The sequence below is a fragment of the Myxocyprinus asiaticus genome, chromosome 12, assembly GCF_019703515.2.
Source record: "Myxocyprinus asiaticus isolate MX2 ecotype Aquarium Trade chromosome 12, UBuf_Myxa_2, whole genome shotgun sequence".
Taxonomy (NCBI): Eukaryota; Metazoa; Chordata; class Actinopteri; order Cypriniformes; family Catostomidae; genus Myxocyprinus; species Myxocyprinus asiaticus.
This window is the reverse complement of record NC_059355.1, coordinates 27,097,991-27,115,406: the sequence shown is the minus strand read 5'-3', so window position 1 is coordinate 27,115,406 and position 17,416 is coordinate 27,097,991. Positions and strand designations below refer to the sequence as shown.

At 39.3% G+C, this 17,416-nt stretch overlaps 1 protein-coding gene across 11 annotated transcripts in view; it reads right to left on the bottom strand.

Annotated features, from left to right (window-relative positions):
- LOC127448861 (disks large homolog 1-like) overlaps positions 1 to 17,416 on the bottom strand; it is a 228,700-nt gene that overhangs the window by 41,067 nt on the left and 170,217 nt on the right. For all 11 annotated transcript variants that reach the window (XM_051711726.1, XM_051711727.1, XM_051711729.1 and 8 more), the window contains 7 exons: positions 16,548 to 16,672; positions 15,567 to 15,736; positions 14,819 to 14,955; positions 14,253 to 14,397; positions 4,671 to 4,797; positions 653 to 809; positions 410 to 512 (listed from right to left, as the gene is read on the bottom strand). In XM_051711726.1, the coding sequence (XP_051567686.1) occupies positions 410 to 512; positions 653 to 809; positions 4,671 to 4,797; positions 14,253 to 14,397; positions 14,819 to 14,955; positions 15,567 to 15,736; positions 16,548 to 16,672 (964 nt within the window). The remainder of the gene's footprint in view (positions 1 to 409; positions 513 to 652; positions 810 to 4,670; positions 4,798 to 14,252; positions 14,398 to 14,818; positions 14,956 to 15,566; positions 15,737 to 16,547; positions 16,673 to 17,416) is intronic.

Below are 17,416 nucleotides of genomic sequence, written 5' to 3'. Positions count from 1 at the left end.
AACTATTGCCCCTATATTTACACAATATCACTATAAACCCCCAGGGGGCTTTTTACGTTAAAAATTACCTTATTTAGGGTAAAGGCCCTCTTGCCACCTCTTTATTAAAAATTTATTTTAATCAAAACAACCTTCGTTACTATTCTTTTCACACAAATTATGTTGCTCCATCAATATAAAAAAATGATTTTATATATATATTATATATAACTATTTTTTATTTTTTTATTTTTTTTTCAAGCTTGAAAAATTTTGTAACCAGAAAAAAGCAAATTTAAAAGGTGTGCCTTTTACCCGTTGTACCCTACATACTTTTACTGGAAAAAAAAAAGACAAAAAGTACTGATTAAGAAACTGTGAATGAAGGTGTCATTTGTTTGAAATATTGGAAGTGGAATTGTGCACCCACCCTCTGGTCTGTACTGAGCCACGATGGTGACTGTCTGCCCAGCATTCTTCAATGCAGCAGCTGCCTGTTCATGAGTCGCACTGCGGAGGTCCACCCCGTTAACCTATAACACACACATTATCAATATCAATTATCAATCATGAACAAACACTGACAAATGCAAAACACATGTGAGCCAAATGGAAGTATTAAACAATGGTTAACAAACTAAATGGTTTACAGCAGCATTCAAAAAGTGCTTACAGAGGTGATGCGGTCTCCTTTCCTCAGTTCTCCACACAGGTCTGCAGGCCCTCCTGCTAGGATGAAAGAGATGAAGATTCCCTCTCCATCCTCTCCTCCTACAATGTTAAAACCCAGTCCCGTGGACCCCCGATGCAGGACGATCTTCCTAGGCTCCCTACAAACCAAAACCAGCATTTAACATTTTAGCAGAGCGAGCAAGTCAAGAAAACATGTTATTTATTTATATCCACTGACCGGATATATAGTGTTACACAGATACACAGGGCGAAATTAAATTAGCAATGCTTTGGGGCTTCCAACTGGAATAAGTGGGGAAAGAAAAAAGTATAGGCTATGCACGGGCTTAAATTAAACTCAAAATTAAATTAAACTCAAAATTAATTCAAAGATAGATAGATAGACAGGGACAGAGAGAAATGGAGACAGACAGACAGACAGACAGACAGATAGGTAGATAGAGACAGACAGATAGATTGATAGACAGACGGGCTTAAATTTAACTCAAAATTAGAGATATAGAGATAGATAGAGAGAGTGATAGATAGAGAGATAGACAGACAGACAGACAGACAGACGAGCTTAAATTAAACTTTAAACTAAGGGTGTACTCACAGTAGGCCCGGTTGCCTTGTACCCTACCCAAGCACGATTGTTGTTTCAGCTTGTCACGTCATTTCTCAATGGTTCTTTGGTATCCACGAGCACGAAGATAGTCGCAAATGTTTCCAAATATCTCTGAGCTCTTGTGTGTTTTATCCAGTTGTTCCTGTATAATCTCGTCTGCCCAAATTTCCAGTAAACACCACACCTATGCTGTAGACCAAAGTGATACCTTTGCCCAGTCGCGTCACTGATGTCATGTTTCGAGTTCCGGTCTCGGTTAGCGATCACACTAGATGCGTACTGTGCCTGAGCCAACTGAACCGTGCCCGAGCCCACCTCTTCAAGTGGGCCAAGGCACGGTTCAACGAACTGGACTTTGGGGGTCAAACGTGTTCGGGCACGGAACAGATTGCCTAGTGAGAATACACCCTAAATTAGAAATATAGAGATATATAGAGAGAGATAGACAAATAGACAGACAGATAGAAAAGAGAGACAGATAGATAGATTAATAGACAGACAGACAGACAGACAGACAGATTGACTGACGGACAGACAAGCCGAAGAACACCATCCCAACCGTGAAGCATGGGGCGACAGCATCATGTTGTGGGGGATCTTTGCTGCAGAAGGGACTGGTGCACTTCACAAAATAGATTAGGAAAATGATGTGTATATATTGAAGCAACATCTCAAGACATCAGCCAGGAAGTTAAAGCTCGGTCGCAAATGGGTCTTCCAAATGGACAATGACCACAAGCATACCTCCAAAGTTGTGGCAAAATGGCTTAAGGACAACAAAGTCAAGGTAGTGGAGTGGCCATCACAAAGCCCTGATCTCAATCAGATGGAAAATCTGTGGGCAGAACTGAAAAGGCGTGTGAGAGCAAGGAGACCTACAACCTTGACTCACTTACACCAGTTCTGTCTGGAGGAATGGACCATAATTCCAGCAACTTACTGTGAGAAGCTTGTGGAAGGCTACTCAAAATGTTTGACCCAAGTTAAACAATTTAAAGGCACCGCTAACAAATACTAACAAAGTGTATTTAAACTTCTGACCCACTGGGAATGTGATGAAAGAAATAAAAGCTGAAATAAATAACTCTCTACTATTATTCTGACATTTCACATTCTTAAAATAGTGATCCTAACTGACCTAAGACAGGGAATGTTTTCGACGATAAAATGTCAGGAATTGTGAAAAACTTAGTTTAAATGTATTTGGTTAAAGTGTATGTAAACTTCTGACTTCAACTGTAGATAGAAAAGACAAAGACACAGATAGATAGATAGACAGAACACAGACAGACAGACGGAGAGACGGACAGACAGACAGACAGATAGACAGATTTAAAAATATAGTTTTAAAAAATCATTTTGCACATACAGTTGAGCTAACAACATCACTCTCCACATTAATTATTTGCCATGTCAGAAAAAATACATTTTTAATCAAGAAAGATATTAAGACCAATTTTATTGACCATATCTCCATCTAGTGAACACAATATGAACTGCACACCAGAGACGCAATATGCCCTGAAGCAGCATCTATATTTTTTCCAGGTGCATTACATTTTAACTAACACTACTATAGTTATTTTTCTTCTTCTTCAACTTTTGTTCAAATCAAATTTTAATATCTGTTTGGATCGAACAGAAGATTTGTGAAGCAGAACAGAATTAAAAGTGAGAGTATGTCTATGGGTCTGTAGATGGCAGCAATGCCATGAGACACTGGCTATTTTTAAACAAAATAACCCTCACTCAACACTGTTTAAGATACATCATTAAAATTCTTAACACACTTTAAAACCACAAAGGTTCAGTAGAGCATCTGAGTACATTTACATTAATATTTCAGTAACAAAACAGTACTTTTAATACCTGTCCTTCAGAATTAAAGTTTTAAAGGGATAGTTCACCCAATTCTCTCATGATTTACTCACTCTCATGTTCCAATCCCTTATGGCTTTCTTTCTTCCATGAAATAAAAAAAGGAGTTGTTATGCAATATGCAAGTCTCAGTCACTTTTCACTTTCATTGCATCTTTTTCCAGACAATGAAAGTCAAGTCTTTCTGCCTAACATCATCTTTTTTGTTCTGCAGAAGAAAGTCATATGAGTTTTCATTTTGGGTGAACTATCCCCTTTAATTTAAAGCATATCAGATTTACTTAAGTTGACCTTACAGACTGGTTGGTCATATAGTAGCTTGTGATGAAAGAGGCTGTTTGTTTTTAGCATCAACATGACGTATTTGGTGACTTTTCCAATAGGAAATAAATCCCTCCTGATTAAAGAGGATTAAATATGGTAAAGCACACCAGTCAGTATGTGTGTGTCCCTATAGAGAGTCCGCTTTCCTCATCAGGCAAAATACATCCCGGTCCGACCAAGACCATCTGCACTGTCCGGCTCTCATAATAGCGATCTCTACTAACAGGCAGCTCTTTCTAAATGAGAAAACAAATCAGGTGAATGAGGAGTCAACAGGCCACAGCACAGAGGCTTTATCTTAAATGAAGTGGTATCTTAAACAGCTCTCTGGAGGAATCAGACATTTAAAACTGTCAAATAAATACTCCAACTGACTTTCCATATGTTGCATGTGTGTGAATGCCCTAAATCAGTGGTTCTCATCTGATTTGGATTCAGGACCCAGATTATACATTGTTCATTAAGTGACAACCAAACACTGCAAAATTTGTTTATCAAAACAAAGTAAACAAAAATGTCCTTAAAATTAACAATACAATTCAGTAATATAACCATGATCTGCATAGACCCAACATGGCATAGGCTGAATAGGACAATCCGTTTCTGAGTCTGTTTTGTAGTATGGACAGGAGGAGCAGACAGAACCATTATGCACAGATACAGTATGCACTAGGAACGGCGTTAACCTTGGGCAGCTTATCTCTTGGGAAGAGATATAGTGTAATCTTTGAACCTCATAGGTGCTAGGTATCAACACCAACATTATGGAGCTATATTCACACTAGGCTGGATGTAATGAAACTTCAGTAGCTTTATCTGCCAATTTCAGGAGAGTGATACTGAGGAAAGAATTCTCAGAAAACAAGAAGCAGTTCTCGGAGGAGTGTAAAATGATGGCCGCAAATCGAGCAAGTGATGAGAGTGTTGGAAATTAGAGAGAGTGAGGGCAAAGGACAGCTTCTGATAAGACTGTGTCATAGAGGCCACAATTACTTTAGAAACAGTTCAAGAGTACATGTCATGAGCTAGATCAACTTTCACTTGAAATAAAGGATCACTTCATAAGTGCTAAGGAATAAGAGCACAATGGAAACCTTGCAGATGGCCTCTGAACAAAAAAAGCCACCAGAAATTATGACAAAAGATGTCATGACTGTGAAGACAGAGAAATGGGGTGGCAATGGCTCACCTTGTGATCTCATCATCTCCCAGCATGCCTTTTGAGAGAGGAGAGTAGCGGGATGGGGTGGCAGGGGTTAATGGCTGACTAAGATAGCTTTGGGTGCTGATATGGTTCTCTGTGTGCTGGGAATAGGCTGAAACAAACACACAAAGAAAACTCATTTGACATGTTCACAAAGGTCACGACCCAGAATCTCAATATGACTTCACAAGTCATATGAAATAATATGAAGCGTTACATGCATAGTCATTATGTAAAAGACCAAACTTGCTGATAAAATAAAATAAAACGTACTCGGTTGAAAAGTTCTCCGAGTAAGAGCATTATACATACGATTTCAGTAAAACCCTTTACTGTGAGCACACAAGAGTTGTGCACCATTCAGAACTGAATTAAGAAAGCCAATTCAAAGAAATTAATATATCCATTGTAAGTTTTGTTTCTAATAATAAATGACTTCATTTTTCAGAACAATATAAAACATGTTACCAAACACACAACAAATTGAATGATATTAACACTCATGCCACCTATAGAAATTAACAAATTATTTCTCTATATTTAATTAATACATTTTAATTGTATGGAGCTTTTGAATGCTCTAATTTAATCTATATATTATATTGTATAATCAATATATTAAAATTGTCATGTTAATATTTACATTACATAAAAGGTGGATTTTTAGTGCTGTAAGGCTAAACAAAAAAATATTTAAAAAGTTTTGATGGCTGTGTTATTTTTAGTTATAGTTAACACTTTTACAATAACGTTGTATTCGTTAACAGTTACCTACAAGAGTTAGCAAAAACTGTGAATGAACAAAAACAATGATTTAGAGTTGATAAATGAATGCAGTAAAAAAACAACAAAAAAAACACTGTTTGTTGATTAATCCCGTCTAATGCATTTATTAATGTTAATGAATAAAACCTTATTGTAAAGTGTTACCTTTTAGTTTAGTATGTCTATAAAATAAACATTTTTAAAAAAAGAGAAAAGTATTCTGTCCATTAGGGAATACATTATTTAATTATGTCACAAAACGTGTTGTGTTGGACTAATGAAATTCCGAAACGATTTATAATAAGGTTACATTTGTTAACATTACTAAATGCATTAGGTATCATGATCTAACAATGAACAATATATTGTTATAATTTTTGTATTAATCTTTGTTAATGTTAGTTAATAAAATTACAATTGTGAATTGCTAGTTCATGTAAGTTCATAAATGCATTAACTGTTAACATATTAAACTTTTGATTTAAAAAAATGTGTTAGTATATGGTGAAATTAAAATTAACCAAGATTAATAAATGCAGCAAAAGTATTGATCAATGTTATTTTATGTCAACTAATGTTGTTAACAAATGTGTAATAAATGTAACCTATAATAAAGTTAACAGAATGAGTTGGACTGTTAAGCAGTTCATAGTGAACATGACTGCAAAGCTTAAAAAAAGACAACATTTTTTTAAAAAGTACAATAATGAAACCATAAAAGAAGTACATTCCAAGTTTTCTGAAGCCATATGAAGGCTGTTCTTCAGTGAAAATTCTCCCAGCCAGTCCAACTCTTAAATCTCATTTATCATTCTCTATAGTTGAACGAAATCTTATTATTATAACTTACGGCATTTGGAGTCTCAGCATTTTTTTTTTTATAAGAATTTGAACACAAATGAGAATTAAGATATTCGGCAGATGTGAAGATTTTCAGTGAATAACAACTTTTGACAATTCGGTCTGTTCCTCACATAAAGGTAGCATATCATATGGTTTCAGAAAACTTGGATTATAGCACATGCATTGTATAGACTACAATTAAGCTGTTTGTTGGTCTTTTTGAACCTTTATGGAAAAAGAAATATGAAGATTCTTAAGCATATGGAATGGCATGAGGATTAGTAAATAATTACAGAATTTTCATTTTTGGGTAAACTATTGCTTCAAGGGTCTATCGTTGTTGTCATATTATAAATGTTGTGTCCTTATTTCCATTTATTTAATTCTCATCAAACGCTCCTTTATGTGTCAAATTACAATGCAAAGCCTGACTGGCTGACAGATATGATAAAATGGGATCAATAATGAAATTGTTCTGTTTACACCTTCCAAGAAAAATCACATTATGCTTACTCACACGGGTGACCGAGACTGCGTTGCGTACATGTGCAGGTATTATTACGACGAGGCTTTAAAATTCCCTCTGCAACACATGCACGCACACATACTTGATTTTACATATACTGATGTTGGTTTAGCTGGGTGGAGGGGCTGATCACGTGATGCACTTCATGATTAAATGTGCATTTGTCCTTCATGCCTTTAAGCCCAAATGACAGCATCCTTTCTCAGGATCTATGGTAATGCTGAGGGGGATCTGGCCTGTTCTCTGGAATATCACCAAGGTGCTACGTTATTGACGGTCATCACTTTGCAGTCAATTTTAGTGGCATTCCTCAGGAGTTGCTGCCCCATCAGTATTAAGTGCTGTGTATAGCTGCTTTTAGGTGGGATTTAAACCATAAGTGACCATGAAACACCAGCACTAGAGTACAGCTCTGAGCTTAAAGGAATAGTTCACCCAAAAATGAAAATTCTCTCATCATTTACTCACCCTCATGCCATCCCAGATGTGTATAAATTTCTTTCTTCTGCAGAACACAAACAAAGATTTTTAGAAGAATATCTCAGCTATGTAGGTCCATACAATGCAAGTGAATGGTGACCAAAATTTGAAGCTCCAAAAAGCATATAAAGGCAGCATAAAAGTTACCCATAAAACGTCTCGGTTACGAGCTTAACCTTGGTTCCCTGAGAGGGAACGAGAGGTTGTGTAATGACACAATTGGGACTACGTCAGTGAGTCACGTGGTCTGAAGCCTGTATACAATCAAGGCAATTCCAATGGCTGATGGCGCTTAAGCGACGCTCATAGGGAGCCGCGTCACGGAACCCATATAGGCAGCTGCTTTTGTGCCATTTCGCCAGATTTTCTGCAACAGGCACAAGCCTATGCAGCAACTAGAGAGTATGATCAGCTACGCAACGTCTCGTTCCCTCTCAGGGAACCAAGGTTATATTCATAACTGAGACGTTCCCTTTCAAGGAAACATCGACGTTGCATAATGACGCAATTGGGACAAGATACCATCACGCCATGTGAACAGTAGCTGCCAACTCTCTAAGCCCGTGTGGCATGCTTACAGCGGCGCACAAGCGAGCTAAAGAAATAGAAATCTCAAAAACTTACTCTTGATCCAACAGAGAGAACTTTGGAAGCAGGAGACAAACTCTCATCCAAATGATTAAATCTAACAAAAGTATGCGGAAAGGAACATCCTGCCGCCATACAAATGTTTTCCAAGGACGCAGCTCTAGCCAATGCCCATGAGGATGCCATGCTCCTCATAGAATAGGCTTGAATACCCAGAGGTGAAGGCAAACCACGTGCCTCGTAAGCACTCGAGATTGCATCCACAATCCAATGAGACACCGAAACACCCCTGTTGCAGCCACCAAAGCACACAAACAACTGCTCTGACTTACCCCATTGGCTAGTACGGTCAGCATAAACCTGCACTGGGCATAACATATGTAGCCTTTTATGCTCTTCTGACTCAAATGGCGAATTAATATGCAAATGAACAATCTGTGAACAAAAGGACGTAGAGATGACTTTAGGCAAATAGCAATATTAATAATGCAAATTAACACTCTGCAAGCAAAAGAACGTAGAGATGACTTTAGGCAAATAGCCCAAATGAGGTCTCAGTATGACCTTAGATAACCCTGGTGCAAATTACATACACAAAGGCTTGATCAACAGGGCATGCAAATTGCCAACCCTCTTAAACGATGCCAATGCTAATAACAGGACCATTTTAAGACTCAGAAATTTATCAGATACTGATGTTAAAGGCTCGAACGGAGCAGCCGAGAGCGACTATAACACCACAGATAAATCCCATAAAGGGACGCGGACGTGACGAAAAGTTCAAAGCCTGCACGCTCCGCGCAAGAACTGAGAGACAAGAGAAAGTCTTCCAACAGAAACTCTTTTCACCAGCGCATGTTCAGCCACTATAGCAGCCACGTACACTTTAAGCATTGCTGGGGTAACCCCGGCTCCAAAGCGCTCTTGCAAAAAATCCAGCACTAAACCAACTGGGCAGTGGACTGGATTCTTACTCCATGCTGTGCACCAAGAGGCGAAAATATGCCATTTACATGTATATAACCTTCTTGTTGATGGAACTCCAGCATTTAAGATGGTATCAACCACCGCGGGGGATAAATAATCATCGGGCCGAGGATGCCACATGCTGCCCCTGAGACAACATGTCCATTCTGACTGGATTCTCCCAAGGCATTCTCTCCCGGACAGAGACCAGGTTTGAAAACCATATCTGAGATGGCCAATACGGCGCCACTAACAGAACCCGAACACGATCCTCCCAAACCCTCTGCAGAACCAAGTGCAGCAGGTTGATTGGTGGAAATGCGTAAAGACACGCAGTCAGCCACTGATGTGCCAGCACATCAATGCCCAGCAGTGTCGCGAGTGAGAGAGAAAACCAGAGGGGACAGTGTGATGTCTCACCTGACACAAACAGGTTCACTTCCACTTCCGCTCCGCCAAAGCCGAATTTGTTCCACAATCTGCGGGTGTAATGTCTATTCTCCAGGCATCAGAACCTGTCTGTAAGGGAGATCCGCCTAGCCCGGAACTTGTACTGCTCATGGAGACAGCACATTGTCCCGTGCCCACAGAAGAATGTGACGTTCCAGCCTGAGCATGCCACGAGAGCACACCCCTCCCTGACAGTTGATGTAAGCCACCACCGTTCTGTTGTACAACCGGATGAGGACATGACTGCCCCAAATTTCTATAAGGAAAAACCTCAAAGCCAGCAGCACCGCTAGCATCTCCAGACAGTTTATTTGCCAATTCAACTGCTGACCCGTCCATACTCCTTCAGCAGGACAGTTCTCGTACACAGCGCCCCAACCCACAGAGGAGGCATCTGTCGTTATCACTTTGTGGTGACACACCTGTCCCAACAGAATGCCCATCCACAGAAAGCAGTTCAGTTTCCAAGGTAACAGAGTTTGGTAGCATCCACGCGTCACTCTGATGGGAGGAAATGCATGCATCAGTGGTTGAAGTCCCTTTACGGAGCTCACCCATCACCGCATGCAACATACCCAGGGGAATGACAGCGGATGCGGCGATCATAAGTCCCAAAATCCTGTGAAATGTTCTCACATGGAGAACGTGTCCTACATTGAACATCGCTAGACACTTGTGTAATGACAGAATGCGAGCTGGAGACAGGTGCGCCTGCATTGTCCGTGAGTCTAGCTCCACCTCTAGAAACAGAGTCTATTGCCTCAGCAACAAGATGCCCTTGTCTAGGTTAACTCGCAGCCCTAGACTGCTTAAGTGACTGAGAACGACATCTCGATGTTGGGCAGCCAAACTCTATGAGTGAGCTAACACCAACCAATCTTCGAGATAATTCAAAATGTGGATGCCATGACACCTCAAGGTCATCAGTGCTGCATTCATGCATTTTGGTAACGTACGAGGTGCTAACGCAAGTCCGTAAAGAAGGACATAAATCGGTATGCTTTCCCCCCAAAAGCGTCACAAACCAGTCCCCCGGCTGCAAAAAAACCCCCCAAAAAATAATTCTCCTTCATTCGGATTACCCGAGCACCTTGTAACTGCTGCCAAGCCGTAACATGGGCAGGCAGAGGAATTAATGCATGATTCTTTATTGCAGTGCAACGAGTAACAACTAGATGGCACTCTTGGCTTAACTTTGGCAACCAGCGACACAGTGGAGGGAAGCCCTCGCGCCTCCATCATTGTGGCTGATTGAATGGAGTTTAACAATGTTTGCCTTAATTGTATTTAGGCATAATGACGGTCATCCTGAAGTGTGCTAACAGCAGGAATGATTACAGAAAAAAAAAATCTCTTTCCTGGTGTTTTGAACAGGAAAGAGTGTATGAACATTGGGGGAGAGCACTTGTGCTTATTGTACATTGAATTCTGATATGCCTGTCTTGAAACCCTTGGCCATGTGGACAGAGGCCAAATTCGATCAGGCAACTATAAAAAGAGGTCACTCTGAATGTATTTACAGCAGAGGACACCAGATAAACCATCTTCCCTAGAATAGAGCGGGGAAGAATGTGCAAACATGGGAGGAATTGAGAGCAAGCAGGTTTGCCACAATGGCCCCAGCATTTATTATGGGGGGAATAGCGTGTAATGTTTAAAAATTTTGATTTGGAACACTTGAGCTTATTATACATCAAATTCCGTTATGCCTGTCCCGAGACCCTTGGCTATAGGGACAGAGGCTGAATTAGATCGGGCAAGTATAAAAGGGGTCACTCTGAATGTATTTACAGCAGAGGATGCCAGTCAAAACATCGTCCCTAGCATTAGAACGGGGAAGAATGTGCGAACATGGGAGGAATTGAGAGCAAGCAGGTTTTCCACAATGGACTCAGCATTTATTATGGGGGGAACAGTGTGTGACATTTATGAGTGTGTGATCCGTGATACTTGTGCTTATTATGCATCGAATTCCATTATGCCTGTCCTGAGACCCTTGGCCATGGGGACAGAGGCTGAATTCAATCAGTCAAATATAAAAAAAAAAAAAAGGTCACTCTGAATATATTTACAGCAGTGAATGCCAGATAGCCCATCTTCCCTAGAATTATAACGGGGAAGATGTGTGAACATGATAAAGAAATTAACATGATTATGTTTTTTGCTTCTTCAGTTCACATTTTTCTTTGTTCTGACATGTTTTTTTTCCTCTTCAGGGGAACTCAGGTCTGGGTTTCAGTATTGCAGGTGGTACCGATAACCCCCATATCGGCGAGGACTCAAGCATTTTTATCACAAAGATGATCCCTGGAGCACCTAAAATCAGGGGGAAAACTGAGCCATAACCTACCTTTAATAGGCAAATTTTGATACCAATTGGCCTTCATAGGAGAATTTTAATCCCAATTGGCCTCCATCTAAGAATTTTGATACCAATTTTCCTCCATATACAGAGTATGACCCAATGGTTTCTTAAGTAGAAACTATAATCCAATCCATTAATAAACTATGACATGTTTGGTCCTCCATACACAAATCATGACCTACTCGATCATCCATTCACATTAAATCTCCAGTGTCCGATACGTATCAAACGGCGGACTCACACAAGGAGAAGCAAGAGCTTGACCGACGGAGAACTCAAAACACAACTCCTTAACAACGGAAAGACTACACTAACACATCTTAAAAGGAGCGAGGAGCGCAAAGTACATGCCGCCATTGAACAGGGACAGAGACAGCCTTTGCATCTCTTCACCAGTCAAAGAAAAGATAGGTGCGCCACCATTTGAGTTTCACACACTCGCCATGTCATGATGGGGCCCAGGGAGAATAGTAAAGCCGACGAAGCACACTGAGCGCTGGTTCACAATATTGTTATTGAGAAAAATACCTCTGAGCCTCTTAAGTCCCTGGGTTTGAGCATGAATCCCACGGGAGCCCGCCCGACGCACAACAGCGTTCCAATAACGGGTGAGAAAGAAAAAGAGGCAGAGGCAGAGGCCACGCCCCATGCATCATTATGTTTCTGCGAACTCTCTAAGGTGACAAAATAGAAGAAATTAGGTATTTTTAAACAAGTGCCTACCTTTTCCATTGTTCCCACGATGAAACACCTCCAAACCAGCGTTTCCCTGATGGAAAACGGCCTGCGTGACGCGCAACGGCGCCAAACTAGGCTACACACCAGATAAAGGAGCATGTCAAGAACGGTGCATCCGTCCGCGAGAAACACAAGGAAAAGTCTGGTGCCCATCCTCAATCCTTCTTATGACAAGAGCTGGAGCCTCAAGGCTCATATGGCTCCTTTCAAAGACCGCATGGTTTGACAGCATGGACAGGCGCCATTAGGCCTGTTTAACAATGCGGTTGAATCCTCACACGAACTGCTCATTTCCAATGATGTCCTCACGTGCTGTCACTCAAAAGGGAGAAAATAGTCCTCGCTTCGGCGTGAGTTGCTAGTAATCAGCACGGGCTTAGAGAAATTTGTGCTTTGAAGTAAGAAAATCTGGTGAAATGGCACCAAAGCAGCCAGATATATGGGTTCCCTGACGCGGCTCCCTATGGATGCAATGAATTGGTATGATTGTATACAGGTTTCAGGCCACGTGACTCAATGACGTCGTTCCAATTGCTCATTACGCAATGTCTATGTTTCCTTGAAAGGGAACTCCAGTGATTTAATCTATGCCTTCTGCAGCGATCCAATCAGTTTTTTTGGTGAGAACAGGCCAAAATGTAACTTCTTTTTGACTATAAATCTGGACATAAGCAGTCTCCTTGGCGATCATGACTTCAAGCTCGATTACACTTCCTAGAGACATCTAGCGCTCTGCGCATGCATCAAGCACTAGGAAGTGTAATCAAGCTAGAAATCATGATCGTGCCTAAAGACTGCAATGGCAAAATACAAATTAAAAATAAATTTTGGTCTGTTCCAAAACTGATCAAATCGCTTCAGAAGACATGGATTAAGCCACTGAATTCATATAGATTACTTTTATGCTGCCTTTGTGCTTTTTGGCGCTTCAAAGTTTTGGTCACCATTCACTTGCATTGTATGGACCTACAGAGTGGAGATATTCTTCTAAACATTTTCGTTTGTGTTCTGCTGAAGAAAGTAAGTCCTTTAAAGGATTAGTTAACCCAAAAAAGAAAATCTCTTTTTGTGTACCATGGAGGTTATACAGGTTTGGAACAACATGAGTGTAAGTAACTAATGATATAATTTCTATTTTGGGTGAACTATCCCTTTAACTATGGCATTTCACTGCAGCATAACTAATACCAGTGGCATAGATCCCAGAGGGCATGGAGGGGACATGTCCCCCAAACGTTGAAAAATAACAAATTGTCAGTATTAAAATTAATCTTGTTAAGACAATTTCCAGTTAGTTGTCCCTTCAAGCTGTAATGAGATATACATTTCCAAGAAGGACAAATCTGGGATTATTCTAAATTCGTGTCAGGATAAAAAGGTCTACCACCAGTCAAGGGACAATGCTTTAATAATAGTCATATTGAACATGAAGAATAAAAAACATTTCCTGCTTATTTTTAAAATGAGACACTCAAAGACTCAAATGATTGATTGGTTTTGAAGAGTACTTAAGAGTGAACTGTTTTCAAATCTCTAAGGTAAGGCTGAAGAAAACCTTCAGATAATTGAGTGCTTCCTGTGAAGATCTATTTCTTAAATGCACTTTCTGGAAAGGAGCATTCAAACTCCCAATGGCACCTTAATGATTTAAATTTGATTGGTCAGTACATATAGACAGTAAATGTGCTATTTTACCAGGTTCAGCACATGAATTGTCCTCCCAGTCTCTAATGATAACATACAGGAGCCATTTGGTAAACAATGCAGTAAAGAACAGCTACTAGAAAAAAAAAAAAACTGAGTTAAATGATACAGGCTACAAGTATTTCAGGATAAGCTCACTTACAGCTGGTGACATCGGGAGCAGCATAACTATCATTCATAAAGACACTGGTGGGTTTCGCCACTTTTAAATATACGACATCTGGGGTGTTTTTCAAGGCAGTCACGGCATCTTCATGAGTCACCTCTTCAAGGCAAACAGCATTCACCTGAACATAAGAAATCACAATAAATTATGCTAGCTATAATATATAAAATATGAATACAGTGGCATTTCATATAGCGGGGAGACTAAACTTCAGGTGACAAGAAGAGGGCCATTAAAATATATAAAACAGAATAGAACTAAACAGGGAATATAGGCCAATTCTATCCATCCAGATTGAAATGTTCCTCTACAGGAATTTGCTCTTTTGCAAAAAAAAAAATAAAAAAAAAAAATAAAAAAAAAAAGAAGAAGAAGAAAAATGGCCATTTTAAGGAATGGTTTTAAAATGGTCAAATGAATGGGTGTTACACCTCCATTATAAAGATGTGCTCTCTCAGTAGTTCATTCATCTACAGTCTCATGTCAATGTAAATAACTTTAGTAAATTAAGTAAACAGGAAAGTGTATTTTTTTTTCCTTACAGCAAGAAGTTTATCTCCAATCTGTAGCCTTCCATCTTTATGGGCAGCTCCTCCCTCAATGATTTTGGTGATATAAATACTGTTGTCCCCTGGAATGTGTTGGTTTCCAACACCTCCAGCTATACTGAAACCTAGACCTGAGACAGCAGGTGCAGAGGTGGGGGGGTCAGAGTAAGCACAGACATCTCTGACAAAACCTAGAACAGTTTCTTAAAGTTGAGTGTACTTAGAACAATTTAAATATACATGTAAAGGTGTCACAACACACACTATATATATATATATATATATATATATATATATATATATATATATATATATATACATACATACATACATACACTGTATACACACACACACACACACATATATATATATATACGTATATATATATATATATATACGTATATATATATATATATATATATATATATATATATATATATATATATATGTATGTATATATATATATATATATATATATATATATATATATATATATATATATATATATATATATATATATATATGTATATATATATGTTTTCACAGTATATCAAATTATTCTCAAACAATGAAGGAATTTTTTTTTCCTTAGATGACCCCTTTAAATGCACTTCAAATCTTTAATCTGTCTAAAATCTTCCAACTTTGTCAAAGCCAATTTGCCTAGTAGTGTTCATTATCTAATGTGAATTTTAATAATTGCACAGTTCATAATCGGTCATAAAATGAAAGGGGGCTTTACCTTTAGGACCTTTTACCAGTTTTACATCCACTATTGTTTCTGTGACGGCTTTTCTTCTTCTGACGTACAGTCTGACAATGTAGCCTGCCTCCTTCAGAGCTTCTACAGCGTTACTGTGAGTTACATCTCTCACATCTACATCATTTACCCGCAGTATAGAGTCATTAACTCTGTAAAGAGACACAAAGAGAAAACTAAACAGTCAAAAGAAAGCAGAACACATCACAGAAAAGATAAACTGCTTTCTACAGTACTTTACAGCTGTTACAACAATGTACAAACACACCACTGAATTGGTGCATAAACAAATGATCTATCAATATACTGTTAAAGAGAAAGTTTCACAGTTCAGACATACATTGATCCGAACTGGCCCTGCTGGTGGTAATGACGTAATGGCAGGCCCACTTGGATTCTTAATGAAACTGCAGATTTCAGCACAACTTGAAAACCCGTCATTCACAAAGTTCTACACATCCCCTGCCCCTTGGTTTTGGATATGTTGGTGATTAAGGAGCAGAAATTAACCAGCATTTGGGGCAAAAATGCCACAGAAAGTGACAAAAATGACACTGAAATTCAAAATGTGGAGGCAAAAAAATTATCTTTTTTATTTATAATGATTATCTGATGTGTTACAAAATTATATTCTAAGGCCTTGTTAATTATTCCAATTATTCAATAGTTCAATAATTTACATTTAACTTATTAAGGTGAACTGTTAAGACATCTGTGTAAAAAAAAAAAATGGCACTGAAAATCAACTTCAGGTGGCAAATATTGCCCCTTAAGAAAAGTTAATTTCTGACACTGATGTGATAGCTTTCAGCTACAAATAAGAGTGCTGTACTCTCAGCTCCATCTAATATATTTGACCATATTTAAATCCATACCATAGAATTCTGCAGGTTTCCCTCTAAAATCAGCACAGAAAATGCGGAAGAAGTCTACAGATTCCGTCTGTGCCTACAATTCACTGACCTGAGTCTGCCATCCTGTGCGGCAGCTCCTCCAGGGATAATCTTTGTGATAAAAATGCTTGGGTCCTCGCCGATGTGGGGGTTATCGGTACCGCCTGCAATACTGAAACCCAGACCTGAGTTCCCCTGAAGAGGAAAAAGAAAAACATGTCAGAACAAAGAAAAATGTGAACTGAAGAAGCAAAATGACATTATTATATCCAAAACTAAATTGAAGGAAAAATGTGTAACACTTTACAATTAAGTTTGTTAACATTAGTTCACGCATGAGTTAACATGATCTAAAAATCAGCAAGACTTATACAGTATTAATCTTCGTTAACATTATTTTCTACATATACTAATATACTGTTTTATTTTTTATTTACATAAAAAAAAAAATTGTATGTTAACATTAGCTAGAGTAATGCATTATGAACTATGATGAACTCACAATGAATAGAATATTTATAAATTAAAATTAACCAAGATGAATACATGCTATAAGGGGCCTGGGTAGCTCAGCGAGTAAAGACGCTGACTACCACCCCTGGAGTCACGAGTTCGAATCCAGGGCGTGCTGAGTGACTCCAGCCAGGTCTCCTAAGCAACCAAACTGGCCTGGTTGCTAGGGAGGGTAGAGTCATACGGGGTAACCTCCTCGTGGTCGCTATAATGTGGTTCGCTCTTGGTGGGGCGTGTGGTGAGTTGTGCATGGATGCCGCAAAGAATGCCGTGAAGCCTCCACACGCGCTATGTCTCCGCGGTAACGCGCTCAACAAGCCACGTGATAAGATGTGCGGATTGACGGTCTCAGACGCGGAGGCAACTGAGATTCATCCTCCGCCACCCGGATTGAGGCGGGTCACTATGCCACCACAAGGACTTAGA